At 37.8% G+C, this 15,899-nt stretch overlaps 1 protein-coding gene across 1 annotated transcript in view; it reads left to right on the top strand.

Moving 5' to 3' along the window:
* The window catches only part of SPAG17 (sperm associated antigen 17), a 78,687-nt gene that overhangs the window by 45,245 nt on the left and 17,543 nt on the right, over positions 1-15,899 (top strand). The window contains exons 22-30 of the mRNA XM_031056711.1: positions 103-214; positions 757-882; positions 3,338-3,451; positions 5,776-5,987; positions 8,595-8,715; positions 10,558-10,877; positions 13,253-13,385; positions 14,667-14,860; positions 15,155-15,299. Coding sequence (XP_030912571.1) covers positions 103-214; positions 757-882; positions 3,338-3,451; positions 5,776-5,987; positions 8,595-8,715; positions 10,558-10,877; positions 13,253-13,385; positions 14,667-14,860; positions 15,155-15,299 — 1,477 coding nt within the window. The remainder of the gene's footprint in view (positions 1-102; positions 215-756; positions 883-3,337; positions 3,452-5,775; positions 5,988-8,594; positions 8,716-10,557; positions 10,878-13,252; positions 13,386-14,666; positions 14,861-15,154; positions 15,300-15,899) is intronic.

Below are 15,899 nucleotides of genomic sequence, written 5' to 3'. Positions count from 1 at the left end.
GTTGAGCAGTACAGTGTGATCCTGATGGTCTGTCCTTCATTTACCTCTTTCATGTGTACTGCTTTTGTCATTTATAGATAATTTAAAACTTGTTTTTTCCAGTTTCATGGCTACAATACGGGGGAGGATATCATTCAAGTATCAGGAACCAATCAATATCTTTTCCCATCTGATGGAGGACAGATTCAAGTAGAGAAGATAGAGTTTGTAAAAAGTAATTCTTTTTTTCTTTATGCTTTGCTTTGACTCAGTGCTAACTAATGGAATAATTTCTTAATCCATAAATGCTTTTTCATGTCTCAGCAGTAAAAATTCAGTTAAAGAAATTCCATATTAGGCTCTATCACCACTGATCTTTACAGTTACCAGTAATATATTAACAGTTGATAGATAAATGAAGCACCAGAAAACTAGATATGCAGAAAAATCAGTTCATATTTATTTTTCAATGGCAACTGATGCATCATATTTCCAGGATGTTCAAATTATTTTTCCAGTCAAATTCAATATATCTAAGCCACAGAGTCTTCTGCAGACGCTCAGATTTAATTATCAGAAAGTTTATAATATATTTAATCTAAACTCAGATGACCTTAATTTTGTCACCTTGGTTTTCTACTACATGATTCATTCCAGTTATGGGCAATTTTTTTTTTTTTGAGTGCTTTACTCAAAGAAGCAGATGCACCATTTATTTGGGTGCAGGTAAGTTCTGAAGCCTGGTGGAAGCAGTAATAGTATTCTATTGCTTTACAGAAACCTTGATAAAGGTGAAAGTAATGAAAGACAAGCACAATTTCTTCGTTCATGTCACAGACCCCAAGGAAAACTTCAAAGAAGCTGAAGAGCAAGAAATTAATGAAGAACAGCAAATTACATCAGGTCAGTGGATTGATGTCACTGATATAAAGAATTAATAGTTTGATATTTTTAATAATTGGATGCGAAACTTACCAGCTGACAGAAAATATATTGTTAGTATTGGCAGAGAGTAAGAAAAGTCAGTGTTCCATAAAATAAAGTAAAAATCCAGTTGGCTGATTTAAGCACTGTATAAAGAGGTCTTAGCAAGATGTAGAATCACAGTTCAGGTCAACATGTGCAAACCAGTCTCTCTTCTAAATCAAGGAAATCACCATTCCTTAAGAAAATAGTTTTCTTCTTTAGCAGAGGACTCATTTGGATCTTAAAACCATTGTGACTTTGTGACCAAAGTCACAACGAAAGGGAAGATTTCCCCATTTGATGTTAACCTCCTTTTGTGGGTCAGATGACCATAGCATCATTGCCTCCTCAAGACCTTTGTGCTGTTGGTTGCCATATTGTTCATACTCAGAAAGCATTGAATCCAAATCTTTTCTGAACCCAGGTGAGAGTGTTTCCAAGAAGCAAGACAGTTTGTAATGCCATGACAGTTTGCCATGTATATGTTTCCCAAAAACATTATGGAATACGTGTCACCAAACTGAAGACTATTGGAAAAGGATAACATACATATTAGCTCTTTTCCTCTTCATCAGTGTGTTACAGATGGATGATAAAATGATTGGCTCTCACAATTAAAAGATAACTATTGTGTGAATATTAAGAAAAGCTTTAGTGGTGTATAGTTATGTTATTATAGTTTAGATGTCCTCTGTTCTCCCCACAGTTCCCTTTTTCCCCCGCCCCGTATTGTTAACATCAGACAGCCTAAATTGTCTAGGACAGGTAAAAAGAAGGCTGCACATGTGCCCCTTACCTGGGGCAGTTGGGAATGGAAAAGCTTGTGGGCGCAGCATGGCAACACCTGACCTCCAATCAAGTTACGAGAAAGCAGTTTCCACCAATAAATGGCAAAGAAGAGCTGACTGACAGACTTTGGGAGGGGCCAGGGCTCACTGATGCAACCCCCCCCCCCAGGGGTATAAAAGACTGAGCATCCATCTTGAAGATGAACTGGTCGTGTGGTGTGCACGAGACAGAGTTGCCAGCACTGCAAATGTTTCCTTATGTAGTCCTTTTGTTGTATTTTTGTTAAGGTTTATTAAACCTTTTTAAATTTTCAAAGTGAGCAGTTGTTTCTCACAAGTGTTAGAAGGCATCCTGCTCTTGCTTCTTCCCTTGGCTTACAAGCAATGTAATTGTAGGTTGTCTTAATAGAAAATTTGCATCCCTTCTACAGACAAGATTTTTTTTGTCTGCACTTCTGACAGCTGACCTGTATCATTGTGGGGTCTGCCAGACATACTGGCATCACCAGTGTGAGAGTATCTGAGACAAGTTGTATTCACTGGACACAAGTGCAAGGCTTTCCTCCCATGTAAACAGGAGCACCTTACAGAAAGGCAGTAGGGAAGACAAGAATCAATCCACTCTGATACTTGACAGTGGCTGGATGGTCCAATGGTAAATGTGTAAAGCAGTTAGAATTCCAAAACATCTTCCTACCAGTGGTGTTCAGCAATAAGCATTGCAATGACAGACAAGAAATAGGAGCAGACAAGATCTCAGGATGTGTCCCATGTTGATGAGTTTGGGAGATAGCTTGGCCTGCCTTAACCTGCTTTTGTAGTCTTCTCTGCTACTCGTCACCATTTTAACATATTTCTCATATGTTCCTCATATGGGAAATCCCAAGGTTTTCTCTTACCAATAGAACATTTCTTTAGGCAGCGGCAGCTGAAGTAGAGGCCAGGTAGGACCCAGTGTCTGGGAGGTGTATCTTGCCTAGTTCATGTGGTTTTCACCATGACACATTCATCACATGACACCTTGATCTGCCCTTCTCTCTGATCCACTTTTACAAATCCCAGACCTGTCTTTGGATCTAATTTTGCAACTTTTTTGTCCTTTTTTTTACTTTCTCCTCAAAGTACACACATAGAATCATAGAATATCCTGAGGGAAGGGAAGGGACCCTCAGGGATAATTGAAGTTCAGCTCCTGTCCCTGTGACAACATGTGAGGGACAGTGATTTTTATTAGTGCATAGGCCACATGCAATAGGAATGGGCAGTTAACCATTATTATTAACAAAGAAACAAGGATCTATAACTCCAGAACTGGGTCCTTTTGCTGCTTAAATTCCATAAGACTTTACATTAGTTGTTGCTATTAAACCTGTTTTTACACACCTAACTAATTAGAATGCTATGTCTGGATAAAAAACCACAGGTGTATTGCACAAAACTGACTATTATATTGTACCCTAAGAATGGAATGTTGGTTTTCCCTGCTCTATTTAGTCTGTTTATGTTAGTCATCCTCACTAAGGTTCCACTTCTCACACCAGCCATTGGTTTACAGGTCAGATGGTTCTGATATGTGTCGCTGTCCTTAATTTTTTTTTTTTTAGGAGAATTGAAAAATAAAAAGAAAGCTGTGAGCAAGTTTGGATCTTTTTCAGCCACCTTGGAAAATGGAATCCAGCTGTCTCTGAGCTATTATGGACCTACAGGGGAGGCAGCAGGTAAAGTAAGCAAATAGAAGAGGGTATTTGAGAACCATAGGGTGAATTTTTTTTCCTTTTTTTTTCCCCTTCATACACTCCTTAACCCAATAATTTGTTGCATGCAATTCTTCCTTTCTCAGCAGCTGTTACTACATGGTAGAGAATGTTCAGCAAGGCTCAAAATGAGATTACATTGTCAAGAATATTCTATGATTCAATTTTCAAAATGGAGGGAGGTCTCCAAGTTTTTCTGCTTACTGTGAAAACAGAGCTGTGCAAGTATTGTTATTAAGTAGCCCAGCAAAATCAGCCAATTAATTTGAGCCAAAGAAAATGTGATTTGCTGAGGAGTCTTCTTGGTTTTCCAAGAAATAATATTTTTGTAAACTTATATAGGCGATTATGGAACTTTCATTTTACTTCAGGAGTTGGACTTTAGGTTACAGTTGTGCAGACATAATGAGGGATTTCTCTCAGCCTTTCAATAAACACATTCACCAACTGGAAGCAATTGCTTCAGAAAACCACAGTGAAAACAGCGTCTGCTTTTACCAAGAGCTTTTTGTTTCCATTACATTTGAAGGCCACTGAAACCATCTTATGGATAAAAGTGAAACCCTTCTCTGATCAGAAAATAATTCCAGCATTTTTCAGCTCTTAAAATATGAAAACATTTAATTGAATGCATCTTTGTGTGGACTGTGGTAAACCATTCAACTCTACACTCAGTTTTAATTGTTCAAATATATTTTACAAATTAATTACTAAAAAATAGACTGTTTAGTCTTGGGTCAAAAGAGCATTCACAATAGTGGCCTGCAAAAACTTGGATTTTGGCATGAAAGAAAGACATGTCTGATTAAATACCTACATGTCAGCTGTGATGTTTAGACTTATTCACATTCACCATAATCATCTTATTCTGCATTAGAATAATCCTTGCCATGTTGAGCTTTAGAGTGCTGCTAAGTGGCATTCTTTGATTGCTTGCAGTTTTTCTATGATCATTGCTTATGCCAAACCCTCATGGGTATTTGTATTCCAAGTGCTCAGAATAATTCTGACCAAAAATACTCTCTTTAAATGATTCTCATATGCCATCCATCCCTAATGCAGAATGGTATACCATGAAATCTGCAGTTTCTCTCCACTGATCAGTTAAATTGTGTGCAAATTTCTGTGCAGTACTGAAATAGTTTTCTGGAAACTCTCTAATTTGCATTTTTCTTACTGTTTTTCATACTTTATCTATTTCATCTTCCTTTTAGGGAAGCTAAGGTGACAAAAGGTCTCAAGTTGTTTTTTAGCTTTATGCAACTTTTTTTTCTTTTAGGGGGCAGATGTTAATATTTCTTGAAGTTTTGAATTATTCCTTGTTTTCTCCAGCATTATCAAAGGTTAATTTCCAATCACCTTACATTTTTGTTAGAAATAATCTCCTTGTCTCTTTATTAATCTGGGACTCCTTGAGCACCTGCAGGGCTTTTGATTCTGGATACTATAGAACCTCTGCACTTAATCTTTATATTTTGACAAAATCATGAGAGTACAATTTCAAGTCCTAGACATGTGAATGTATGTATCTGGAATTTTACATCTCTCTCAGGATTTCTAAAAGCACTTTATCTCAGTCTTGACAATCCACTCTTTTCCATTGTTACACTCAGACACCATGTTCTTATTTTGGGGGGCAACCAAAATAAAGGCATGGGTGAAATTTCTATGAAAATGAAGTGTCAGTTTGTTGAAATAATTACAGAAAATGTAAATTTGTATTTCTTTTATTTTAAAGAAATTTTTTTGAAAGACAACATGACTCCTTCCTGTTGACATGCCTAGAAGGCTGTCCTAATGCTTGGCTTGAAGAATTGCAAGAGTCTTATCAAGTCTAGATCATTAGAATCTTTCTGAAGAATTATAGCAAAATAGACATATGTAGTACAAAATTTGTCGAGTCTGTCTGTGCTGGATCAGTCCATGATAAAGCAGAACACAGTGATCATTTACCAGATACTAGATTCAGAATGTCTCTACTCCTAAGTATTCTGGAAGTAAAAAATAATTTTAAAATTACATTTTTTTTTTTTTGAGGTGACAACCAAGTCACAACTTGTGGGAAGCAATACTTTCAAGATGTCTTTTAGGCTAATAAGTTGTCAGTCTGTGAAAAGATTTTCTAAATACTCTTATATATATAGTCCCTCTATCTGAAATAACTCCCCCACTGAGGTTATTATTTCTAAGGTAAAATTCAGTGTACAAAATCTCTTTAAAAAATAAAATGTGGCCATCAACATTTATGAAGCTTCATTACATTGAAAATCTTGCTTTTCCTTCCTTAGATGATGAAACAGGTCTTGTCTTAGAAAGAATTCTGAACGTCCCTTCTGTTCATCTTCCGACGGTAATTCCAACAGTTTCTGCTATTACACCAGCTCCAGGGAAAAAAGATAAGAGTGACAGAGGAAAATCAGGAAAAGCTTCTACCAAAGGAAACCGTCGCAAATTAGCCCCTTCACCACCTGATAACCTGGTACAGAAAGAAGAACAAAAGGTGAGAGCAGAGACAATATCCAAACCAAAGAAACAAAACAAAAATTCAAAGGCATGAACTTCTGTAAAAGCAACATATATTCGTCTCAGAGGGCTTTGAGCTGTGCCTTTACAAATTCCTAACAATTTGTGGTGCTCTTAAGGATTTATTTTACTCTTATGGTTGTTCTCATATGTACATATTGGCAGCTGTTAATCAATTTAGTCTTTATGGTGATGTAAAGCAGTGAGTCTGCCATGGTCCACGTTCTTTTTTACAGTTACAGCTGTTACACTGCAGGTGATCAGGGGGCTGGAGCGCCTTCCCTGCAAAGACAAACTGAAACCATTGGGGTTGTTCAGCCTGGAGAAGAGAACGCTGCAGGAAGACCTTAGAGCGTGCCTTCCAGTATATAAGTGAGGCTACAAGAGAGCTGGAAGGGGACTCTTTGCCAGAGCTTGTAGTGACAGAACAAGGGGAAATGGCTTTAAACTGAAAGATTAAGATTAAATATTAGGGAGAAATTCTTTACTGTGAAGGTGATTGAGGCACTGGAACAGATGCCCAGAGAAGCTGTGGATGCTCCATCCTTGGAAGTGTTAAAGGCCAGGTTGGATGGGGCTTTGAGCACCCTGGTCTAGTGGATACTGTCCCTGTCCACAGAAGGGGGTTGGATCTCGACAGTCTTTAAGATCCCTTCCAACCTGAACCATTCTATGATTACTAATATCTCAGTTACAAGAACAGCTACATTTTTAGTTTAACCAAGTAGAATTTTTTTGGGCTTCCCAAAACCCATATTCAAAAGTCTAACCAACCAGCAAATTAGTGAAGACAGTTTTGCAGTATCTTGCTCTGTAATTTGCTCTTTCCAGCTGGTAACAAGCCAGGGACTAGCAATTTGAGGAAGTTACTTTAGCCTTTAACTGAAGTACTTCTATCATAGTACAGTTCTTTGGAAAGTATGAATGAATCTCTGGAGAGCAGATTCTGAATTTCTGTTCTGAAGTAGTTTTTAGTACCTCATGGTTCAAGTAACACTGTGGCTGTTGTTGCAAAACAGATTCTGTGCATATCCACAGAAAGGGCTCCTTACCTAATTTCATCATGGAAAGTGGTGTAGGGAGTTGCCAAACAGCACTCAGCATAACATACAGCAATTGTATGGCACAAATGAACCCTATAGAAAAATAGCCCTATAATTAAAAATCTATCAGGATGACTTCTAAACCAAAAGGTTTTTAACTACTTGTTTTGGAATTACTTTGCATAGAGAGTATCCATATTAGTGCATACAGCACCTGTCTGTGTGAGTCTTCAAGTATTTTGGAGAACAGGATTAGAATCCAAATCAGACTTGACAAATTCACATGGACCTGGTCTGTGAAATAGGATGCAATTCAGTAGGAATAAGAGGTAGGTTCTACAATTACATATAAATAATCAGTATATATGTACAGAATGAATAACAATTTTGTCAGTAACAATTCTATAGAGAAAGGTCTGAGAGTTGCCATGGATCAGAAGCTAACTGTAAGTCAACAATGCCATCTTCCTGTGAGAAGGGCAAAGACCACTGAGATGTAAATTCAGAGGAGCAGAGCCTGCTAAATATGTGCAGTTATTTTTCTTTTAGGGCTGGTAGAGTCTCAGTTGGAGTATTGTGTCCAGTTGTGGATACTGCACTGCAAGAAAAGTATGAGCCACACTGAAGTTTTAAGGAAAGCATGGAGAAAGATTACAGGTCTTGAAAACTTAACCAGTGGGAAAGATTTAAAATAATTAGTTTGGGTTTCTTTGATCTTGAGTTGAGCGACAGAATAACCTTCTGTAAAGACCTAAAAATAACCATCATCTATTATGTGAGCTTCTATCATCAGAGGTATTTAGAAGTAAACTAATTTTCTGCAGTAGTGATTCAAGTCCATCTCTGGGAAAATGTCAGTAAGGCTGAGCAAGGTAAAGCCCTGGAATAATTTACCAGGAAACCTCCAGCCCTGGAAATTTTTAGAATACATTACATTAGAATTTTTCACTAATGGTACAGTTATACTTGATTATTGTTTTTACCATTAGACAGGGAGCAGTAGATGGCAACTGAGGGTTACTTCTGCCCTATTCTGTGACTTCTACCTCATGATGCTGTGACTACAATCTTAGGGTATTGAGAGTAGCCTTAATTACCAGTAATATAATGTAAATTAACTGTAAAGTGTACAGCATCTTTATGTTGAAAAACAGGTGGCAAAACATCTGCCATTTCTCCCCTGTATTTCTATTCCTAGAAAGTAAGAATATGGGATAATACCAAGATAAGTTCTCTCTGTTACCTATGTCTGCAACCCAAAACTTTTTTCATCTTATGACTACTGGCATAGTGTAGTCCATTGTTACATAGGTTTTTGAGGCGATGATTCTTCAAGGTGAATGAAAGATAGCATAATCAAAGAAAGTAGCTAATGTTTCCACTTCTGAATCCATAAACTCTTAAAATATTAAATATGAGTGGTAGACAGCACTAAAAAAATACAGTTAAAACACAATCTGTACAGACTAAATCTGTACTTTAATTTTTTCTTTATTATTTTAAAATGTGGACTAGAACTTAATTAATTGTTCATTCTGTAGGTGGAAATGCAAGAACCAGTTCCCCAAACACAAGAGATGTCAGATGCTCCTGCTTTTCCAAGTTTGAATGTCTCCTGTCCCAATGGACTTGTATTAACTTTCCTCGGTGAAAGGTTTCGAGGTTAGTTTTCTGAGACACTACAAAGTAAGGAATTTCAGAGAAGCTAAGACTACAGAAGAAAATTATTTCTTCATTGATGGGTTTAGATGTAACTCTAATGTTTTTAACATGTCAGAATGTTAAGTCTGTTGTAATATCGATTTCACAGAATTTGCAACATGAATAATACGATTTTATTCAAACAAATATGAAATCTAGAATCACAAGTTGTTGAACATAAAAGATTGAGGGGAAGGAAGTACCAACCCTAAAAAGCCCTTGGGAGTCATGTTGGATAATCATTTGAATATGCTTATAGATTGGAATACTAAAGAAAAACAAGGAAATTCAATAAATAAATACATATAGATTGAGGAATCTGGAGTGATAGCAGGAAGATGGTTACATTACCTGTGTCTGCACTTCCTTTGAAAGCACATGTACTTAAGCCCCCAAGACAAAATGTTAATAATTTGAAAGATCCAGGGAAGAATCACAAGAATGATTAAAGCATCAAAAGATGTATCTTATAATGAGTTCATTTCACCAGAGAACTCCATTTAAGTACCAAAGAAAAGGTAAAGGGAGTGACTGGTGCCAGCCTGGAAGTACAAGAAAACAGAATTTTGGTGATGGCTTGTAAACACAGTATACAAAGTTATTACAATTTTCAGGGGCTTGAAACTGAAAACTAGGTCTTTGTACTAGGTTTAAGTTATACTCATTTGGTAAAAATGTTACACTCATAAATGGTAAGAACAATTAACAAAACAAACCAAGGCTGTGATGGAGTCTCTGCTGCTGGTTGTTTTACAATTGGGGGGGGGTTTCGTTGCTTTTCTGAAAGATGCAATCAGTTTCAAACAGGAATAATTTCACAAAGTCCTTTGGTTTATGCCATCCAGTACATACAGAGAAAACACCCAGAATAAGCCTTTCTGCCCTTATCGTTGGATTTCCTTTAGAAGACTGATAGGGTATATGGATGCTTTAAAGGACTGATAGGGTATATGGATACTTTAAAGCTTCTGTGCCTGACTAATATTCTGCAATAATTATTTTCTGCAGTATTTTTGAAAATCACTGTTAGGTTCATCTTTGCATGTTCTAAACTTGGGTTTTTTTAGTCATTCTGTTAGGTTTTGAAGCAGAGAAATGTGAATTTTGTTGTCATGTAGTTAGTTCTAAAAACAGCCATGTACAGATGTCATTTAATACCTATGTACAACAAATCTGTACAGCTCAGTAAATGTGCTCTGATTAATCTGGTATGAAGTAAAGAACATGGAGAGTGTTCCCAAACATACATAGTTTGGCAAGAAGCGTAAGTTGAAATGCTGAGTAGTTGAGGTGAACAGAGCAATTACAAACACTTACTTGGAGTCTCTCAATAAAATTACCATAGTTATACCCCTTAGCATACTCAAAACACTGCCATCATTTAATCTAAGAAATTTACTTGCTCAAGCAGACAGAATATATTACTTGGGTTTCTATACAAATTTGAACTTGGTGAAACTCAGTTGGGGTTTTTTTTTCACCTTTATGGGCAGTTAGGGAATTCCTCTCACGTGATGTTAAGTCTTCCAAAAGTTTAGCATCCATAAGAAATCCATCTTCACATTCTCCTTGTTTTCGTTTGGATAGACAGCCACCTTCACAAGGGGATGCAGAGTTTCTAAGTGACTGTTTTGAACTTTGCTCTGAAATCAGGGTCAGTCTTTTACTCTGTGGATTACAGATTCAGCCTAGGAGGGTTAGTCTTACCTAGAGTTGCACATCTGTTGACACGGTGGTGCTGGGTGTGTAGCACTGTTTGAATGTGTGCTATGCAGAACTAAGTAATTCAAAGTTTGCTTTCAGATTTGAAAGGTGAAGCTGCTGCCTCTGAAGCAAAGAAAGAGACGGTAGAGGAAAGTAAGGCCAAAGCAGAGAAGGAAGAGGTTATGCCAAGTGGAGAGGAGGAACATCAAGTTACAGAAGATGAAATAAAGCAGGAAGACACCAAAAGTGAACAGGCTAAGCAGCCTCCTCTGGAAATTCTGGTTAGACAGAGTTATCCCCAAAAGGTAAAGGACTCTCATCTTTATTCACCTCCAGCGAGGCAAAAAGAACAAGAGGTGTCAAGAGTCATCACTAGTCAAGGAACTGTCATAAAGCACCTGATGGATGGATCTACCCAGGTATATTTGGTAGAATTCATTGCAAGCAGTACAATTTAGTACAGTTCATTGTAATGGAAGGTGATTACCCTTAAACTTGCTTTTGTCTACTGAGATTGAGAAGTGTCCAGTTTGTAGATGATGGAGGTAAGTAATACTGAATTATGCAGCCATGTCAAGACTAAAGTACTCTTGGCTTTGTTCGGAGTCAGAACTTAGGGAGATTTAAGTATGAAATTTTCAGGCACTAAAAGGTTTTAGGCAACTTTGTGATTAGGAAATAGCTGAATATGGTTCAGAGAACTGCATTCCTAAACTTAAGCTTCTGAAGTGTGGATTAGTTCAGCTTTCAGTATTTTTGGCAATATGAAAGCATTCATCTATTTTTTTTTCAGTTTAAACACTCATATGGGATCCAGAAAAGACATGAGCTCCTGCAGATACATTTACATACCCTAAATTTTCAGGGAAAAAGTCTGTATATTCCTAAGTACCTGCTTCGTGTACACATATTTTTGTTGTGTAGAATTTTGTTACAGTTTAGATGATATAGGCTATCTGTGCAAATATTATAATCAATCCACAAGCAACTTTTTTTTAAACTCCAAGACTCTACATGTAGTTAGCAAACAGATGAAAGAGGAGTCATCTAATTTGACTCAGAATCTGTCAAAATAATTCCTTATTTCCTGAATTTCTTTCTCCTGTCTAAGTAGACCACGATGCCTAGTCTAAGTTTTTTACATTTATTCATCACACTAGATGTTAAAATATTTTGCCAGGATTCCTGAGAAATGTATCCACTTCAGAAATAGCTGCTGTATGTCTATATATTCACAACATACTATTTCCTGAGAGAAAAATGTACATCTTAGGTACCTAAAATGATTTTGCAGTAGTCTTTGCTTAAACAGATTATGTGTGTCCTTCTTTGTATTAACTTCATGTCTATGAGTCATCAGAAATTTATTGCATATGATAAGCATTCAAAAGAAGAAATTAATCATTCCTTACAGTAACAATTTCAATAGTTGTTTCGATATGTTGTCCATTTCTTTTCTACATTTTACTGTATTTATAAATTAATTTAGGGATGGTTGGAGTAATTCCAGAGTTTATCTGACACACAGAGAACATGCATATCAAGAGACGAGCGTAATGGAAACCAGACATAATTTGATGAGTAACCAAGACTTCTTTTTGTTGACTATCATAATGGCTAAAAAATTCACAGCACTCCTAGACATGTGTAATATTTCAGTACAGATCAATATGTCAATACAGATGCATTATCACTGCTACCAAAAAGAAGTCATTAACCTATGACCATTTAGTCAAAGAATAATCTTTACTGTTTATTTTTATAACGCCTTTTTATTATTAGAAGAGTGCCCATTAATTAGATCCATGGACTGCAGCAAATAGCTGCACTCCTTCTGGCAGTGACAAATGGGATGAAATTTAACAAAACCAACTGCTGGATCCTACATGTGGGACAGAGTAATGCCAGGCACAAGTACAAACTGTGACAGGAGTGTCTGCAGAACGCCCTGCAGGGAGGGCCCTGGGGGTGCTGGGGGCAGCAGCAGCTCAGTGAGAGTCGGCAGGGCGTGCCCGGGCAGCCCAGAGGGCAGGAACCGTGTCCTGGGGGCATCAAACACAGAGCACAGCCGGGCAGAGCAGGGATCATCCATCATCTGCTGTGCTCAGCGCTGCTGCAGCCTCACCCGGAGTGCTGGGAGCAGCTCTGGGCACCACCACTCCAGAGGGGTGGGAAGGTCCTGCAGTGAGTCCAGAGAACAGCAAAGCTGGTGGAAGGGCTGGCGGGTGCATCCTGAGAGGAGTGGCTGAGGGCTCTGTGCTTGTCTGCTTTGGAGAGGCAGGTGCTGAGGGTCAACCTCCTGCTCTCTGCAGCTCCCTGACAGGGGAAGTGCAGAGGGAGATGCTGATCCCTTCTCACTGGAATCCACTGACAGGAAACGTGGGAATGGCTCAAAGGAGCACTAAGGGAGGTTCAGGCTGGACACTGGGGAGCATTTCTTTACCAGAAGCGTGGTCAGACACTGGAAAGGTGGTTGATGCCCCAAGGTTGTCAGTGTTTAAGAGACGTTTGATCAATGCCATTGACAAGATGCTTTAACTTGGTCAGCCCTGAGGCAGTCAGGCAGTTGGACCAGGTGATCATTGTAGGTCCCTTCCAACTAAAATAGTCTGTTCTATTAATTCTCTTCAAGATAGCTTCTTTATTTCTTGTATTCATTCTGAGAGATTTTACTTTTTTCCTCTTCATCACCCATGTTATTCTAGTGACTATTGCATTTGTGACACATTCTTTTAAGGCTTTCTAGTGCTGTTTGAATTTATTTTAACCTCTAGTATGTCCTTGATTTCTGTAGATTCTGTTTGCTGATGGCACAGTGTGTAATAGCCCTGATTCTGGTCCTGTCCTACCACCACCTACAGATGAAATATGGAGGAAAACTCCCTTAACAGAATCAGACCATTTATCTGAGACCAGCATTAAGAAAGGTAATATTTCTTGTGTTTTGGACAGATATAAAGTTAGTAGGGCTGGTGATACTTAATAAAGAGCATATTTCTTTAGTCTGAAAATTCTGACAGTATGAAAATGCAATTTTATCTGTACTCAACTGCTGCCCACTGCTATGTTACCTTCATAGCAAATCATCTCTCTCCTAACTCCAATTTTATTTTTCTTCTAACACTGTTGGACTCTAATAAATAAAAAGTTGTGTAAGAACTTCACTGGTATCAGAGTGAACATGAAGTCTTTTAAAAGAAATCCTTGTAATTACAGTAGTGTTAAATCCTGACTTTTGTCTTACAGTTTTAGTCTTTTTATTAAGAAATGCTTCTCTCACAGAGGATACATTTTTCTTTCTCATTCCGTGTATTCCAAGGCACCTACTATTGGTCATTATCAGTTGGTTGTATGGACATGTGCTTGGTGGTAATATAGCCATTCTTATTGTATTTTGTTTGACTGAGAAAAAACCAAATAATGTTTACTTCATACCTCAGAGTATAGTCCAAGATCACTGTCAGTATTACTTAGTACACAGAATAATTCTGACCTGTTGTATTAACATAAAATTTATTGGAAATAGGTGAATAAAAATTGCTGCCAAAGAGAAAGGTGTCTCAAAAAGAGACTTTTTGAGTCAAGGCCAGTCCTTTTTCTTAGGATATTCCTTTAGACAGCTGCAAAGATGAGAACTTTGACAAACCATTTTCTAATATGAATTCTCAGTATCTGTGACCAATGCAAGTCCTTTATTTCTTGTCCTTTATTTATGATCACTTTTTCACCTTCCCCACCTTTCTTCTCTGCTTATTCTTGACAAATTTCTAGTATAGAGTTTCATCTCTTTTTGGTCTCAGGGGTGCTTTTTTGCTAGATAATTGCTCTTTCAGCCTGCTCGCTGGACTAAACTCTTGTCTTTTGCATACACTTCGTCTATTTTTCCTGAATATGTGAGACAAGAGTTCTCTAGAACATTCCTAGTAAGATCTCTCCAGTTGCCTTTCATAATGAGATCCTTTTCTTCTGATGCACCATAGGACTGATGGCATTAGTATGCCATATGCTTTTTCTGTAAGGAAGCACATTAGATAAGGCTAGTTCAGGATCATGTCTTTGAGAGCTGGAGTTGTAATTTTCTTCTAGCCTGTTAAATAGTTCATTTTGCAATTCTGTCAAAAGCAATGTTCACAAACTCTGAACTTTACTGGTTTTGTCTTTTGCCTTAGAGAATATCAAGTCTGATACAGAAATTTTTGTTTCTGCAGGAAAAGGCAGTGACAAGACATCAGTACCGTCACAGAAGTCTGATGAGTTTGAAAAGGCCAGTTCTACACAACCTAAGGCAGGAACCTGGATAACAACAACTCCATTAGGCATTCTAGTGGGCACAGAGGGTGCCACAAGAATGGATCTGAAGCCACTCTTAATGTTTCAGGCCACGAACCCAGCTGATGGAATGGTATTAACTGCTTTGGTGTTACTGTAGCACTGTCTATAAGCTAAGAGACAGAGCTGCCAGCACATAAGTTGTAGGATTTATTCTTTTAAAACATCCTACAGGTTGTGTTACTGCACTGTTAGAAATGCAGTTGCTTTAGATTTTGAAGAAAATATGGTTCCTCTGTCTCTCAAGTAGATAACAATGTGGTAGGCAAGCTTCTTTAGAGCTTCAGTCCTGATCCCTTGTATTGTTGCTGCTGCTGTCACAAGTATCACAGGGCCAATATAAATGAGTAGTCCTTCATTCTTTCAGATTATGACTGTACGAGAAGATGAAGTGATAACTGTTGAGAAGCCAGATGGTAACAGAGTAGTAGAACATGCTGATGGTACCAGGATCACAACTTTTTATGAAAAATGTAAAGACCTTTCTGTACCAGAGGGTAGTGTGGAAACAGGTAACATCTAAAGGGGAGCGCTTACTTTTCTTGCACTTAACATATTTTGTGAAGCAGAAAGTTGTCAAAATATATACTAAAGGTGGCTTATACCAGTAGCCTATATAACAAATCCACTAGTGCAGTCTAGGCTTAGTTTGTTTGCTTTCTTTCAGCAGTATATTCAGTGCAAAAATTATACTGTTGCAAGTAATTTAATTTCCTTCTTTCGTACCTCTATGGTCCTCCTTCCCCATGAGACCACAGTGCCAGGGTTTTAGTGTGTTCATTGCCCTCTCTCCCCTGCCCTAACAATAACGAGGAAGCTTTGAGTTTTAACTGAAGAGGTATGAAAGGACCAAAGCATCCTTATATACCCCAGTGAAGCCATGGACTCACCAGCCTTGTAGATACTAAATATCTGAATATGGCTGTAGAAAATGTCCTGCCAAGAAAAGTGAAACTTGTATTTGCCTGAAATAAGTGGGGCCAAAGGTCATCTGTGATTCTTCTGGCTAGTGGTGTATTCTGTATCACTGCTTCATTTGCAAGAAAAGTCCTGTCCTCCTTAATTAAAATGAGGGGGACTTTTACTGTGTGGGCATCTGGACTGTTCAAACA

This window comes from Geospiza fortis, unplaced genomic scaffold, assembly GCF_000277835.1.
Source record: "Geospiza fortis unplaced genomic scaffold, GeoFor_1.0 scaffold1, whole genome shotgun sequence".
NCBI classification, from domain to species: Eukaryota; Metazoa; Chordata; class Aves; order Passeriformes; family Thraupidae; genus Geospiza; species Geospiza fortis.
This window is presented reverse-complemented; position numbering and strand designations above follow the sequence as displayed.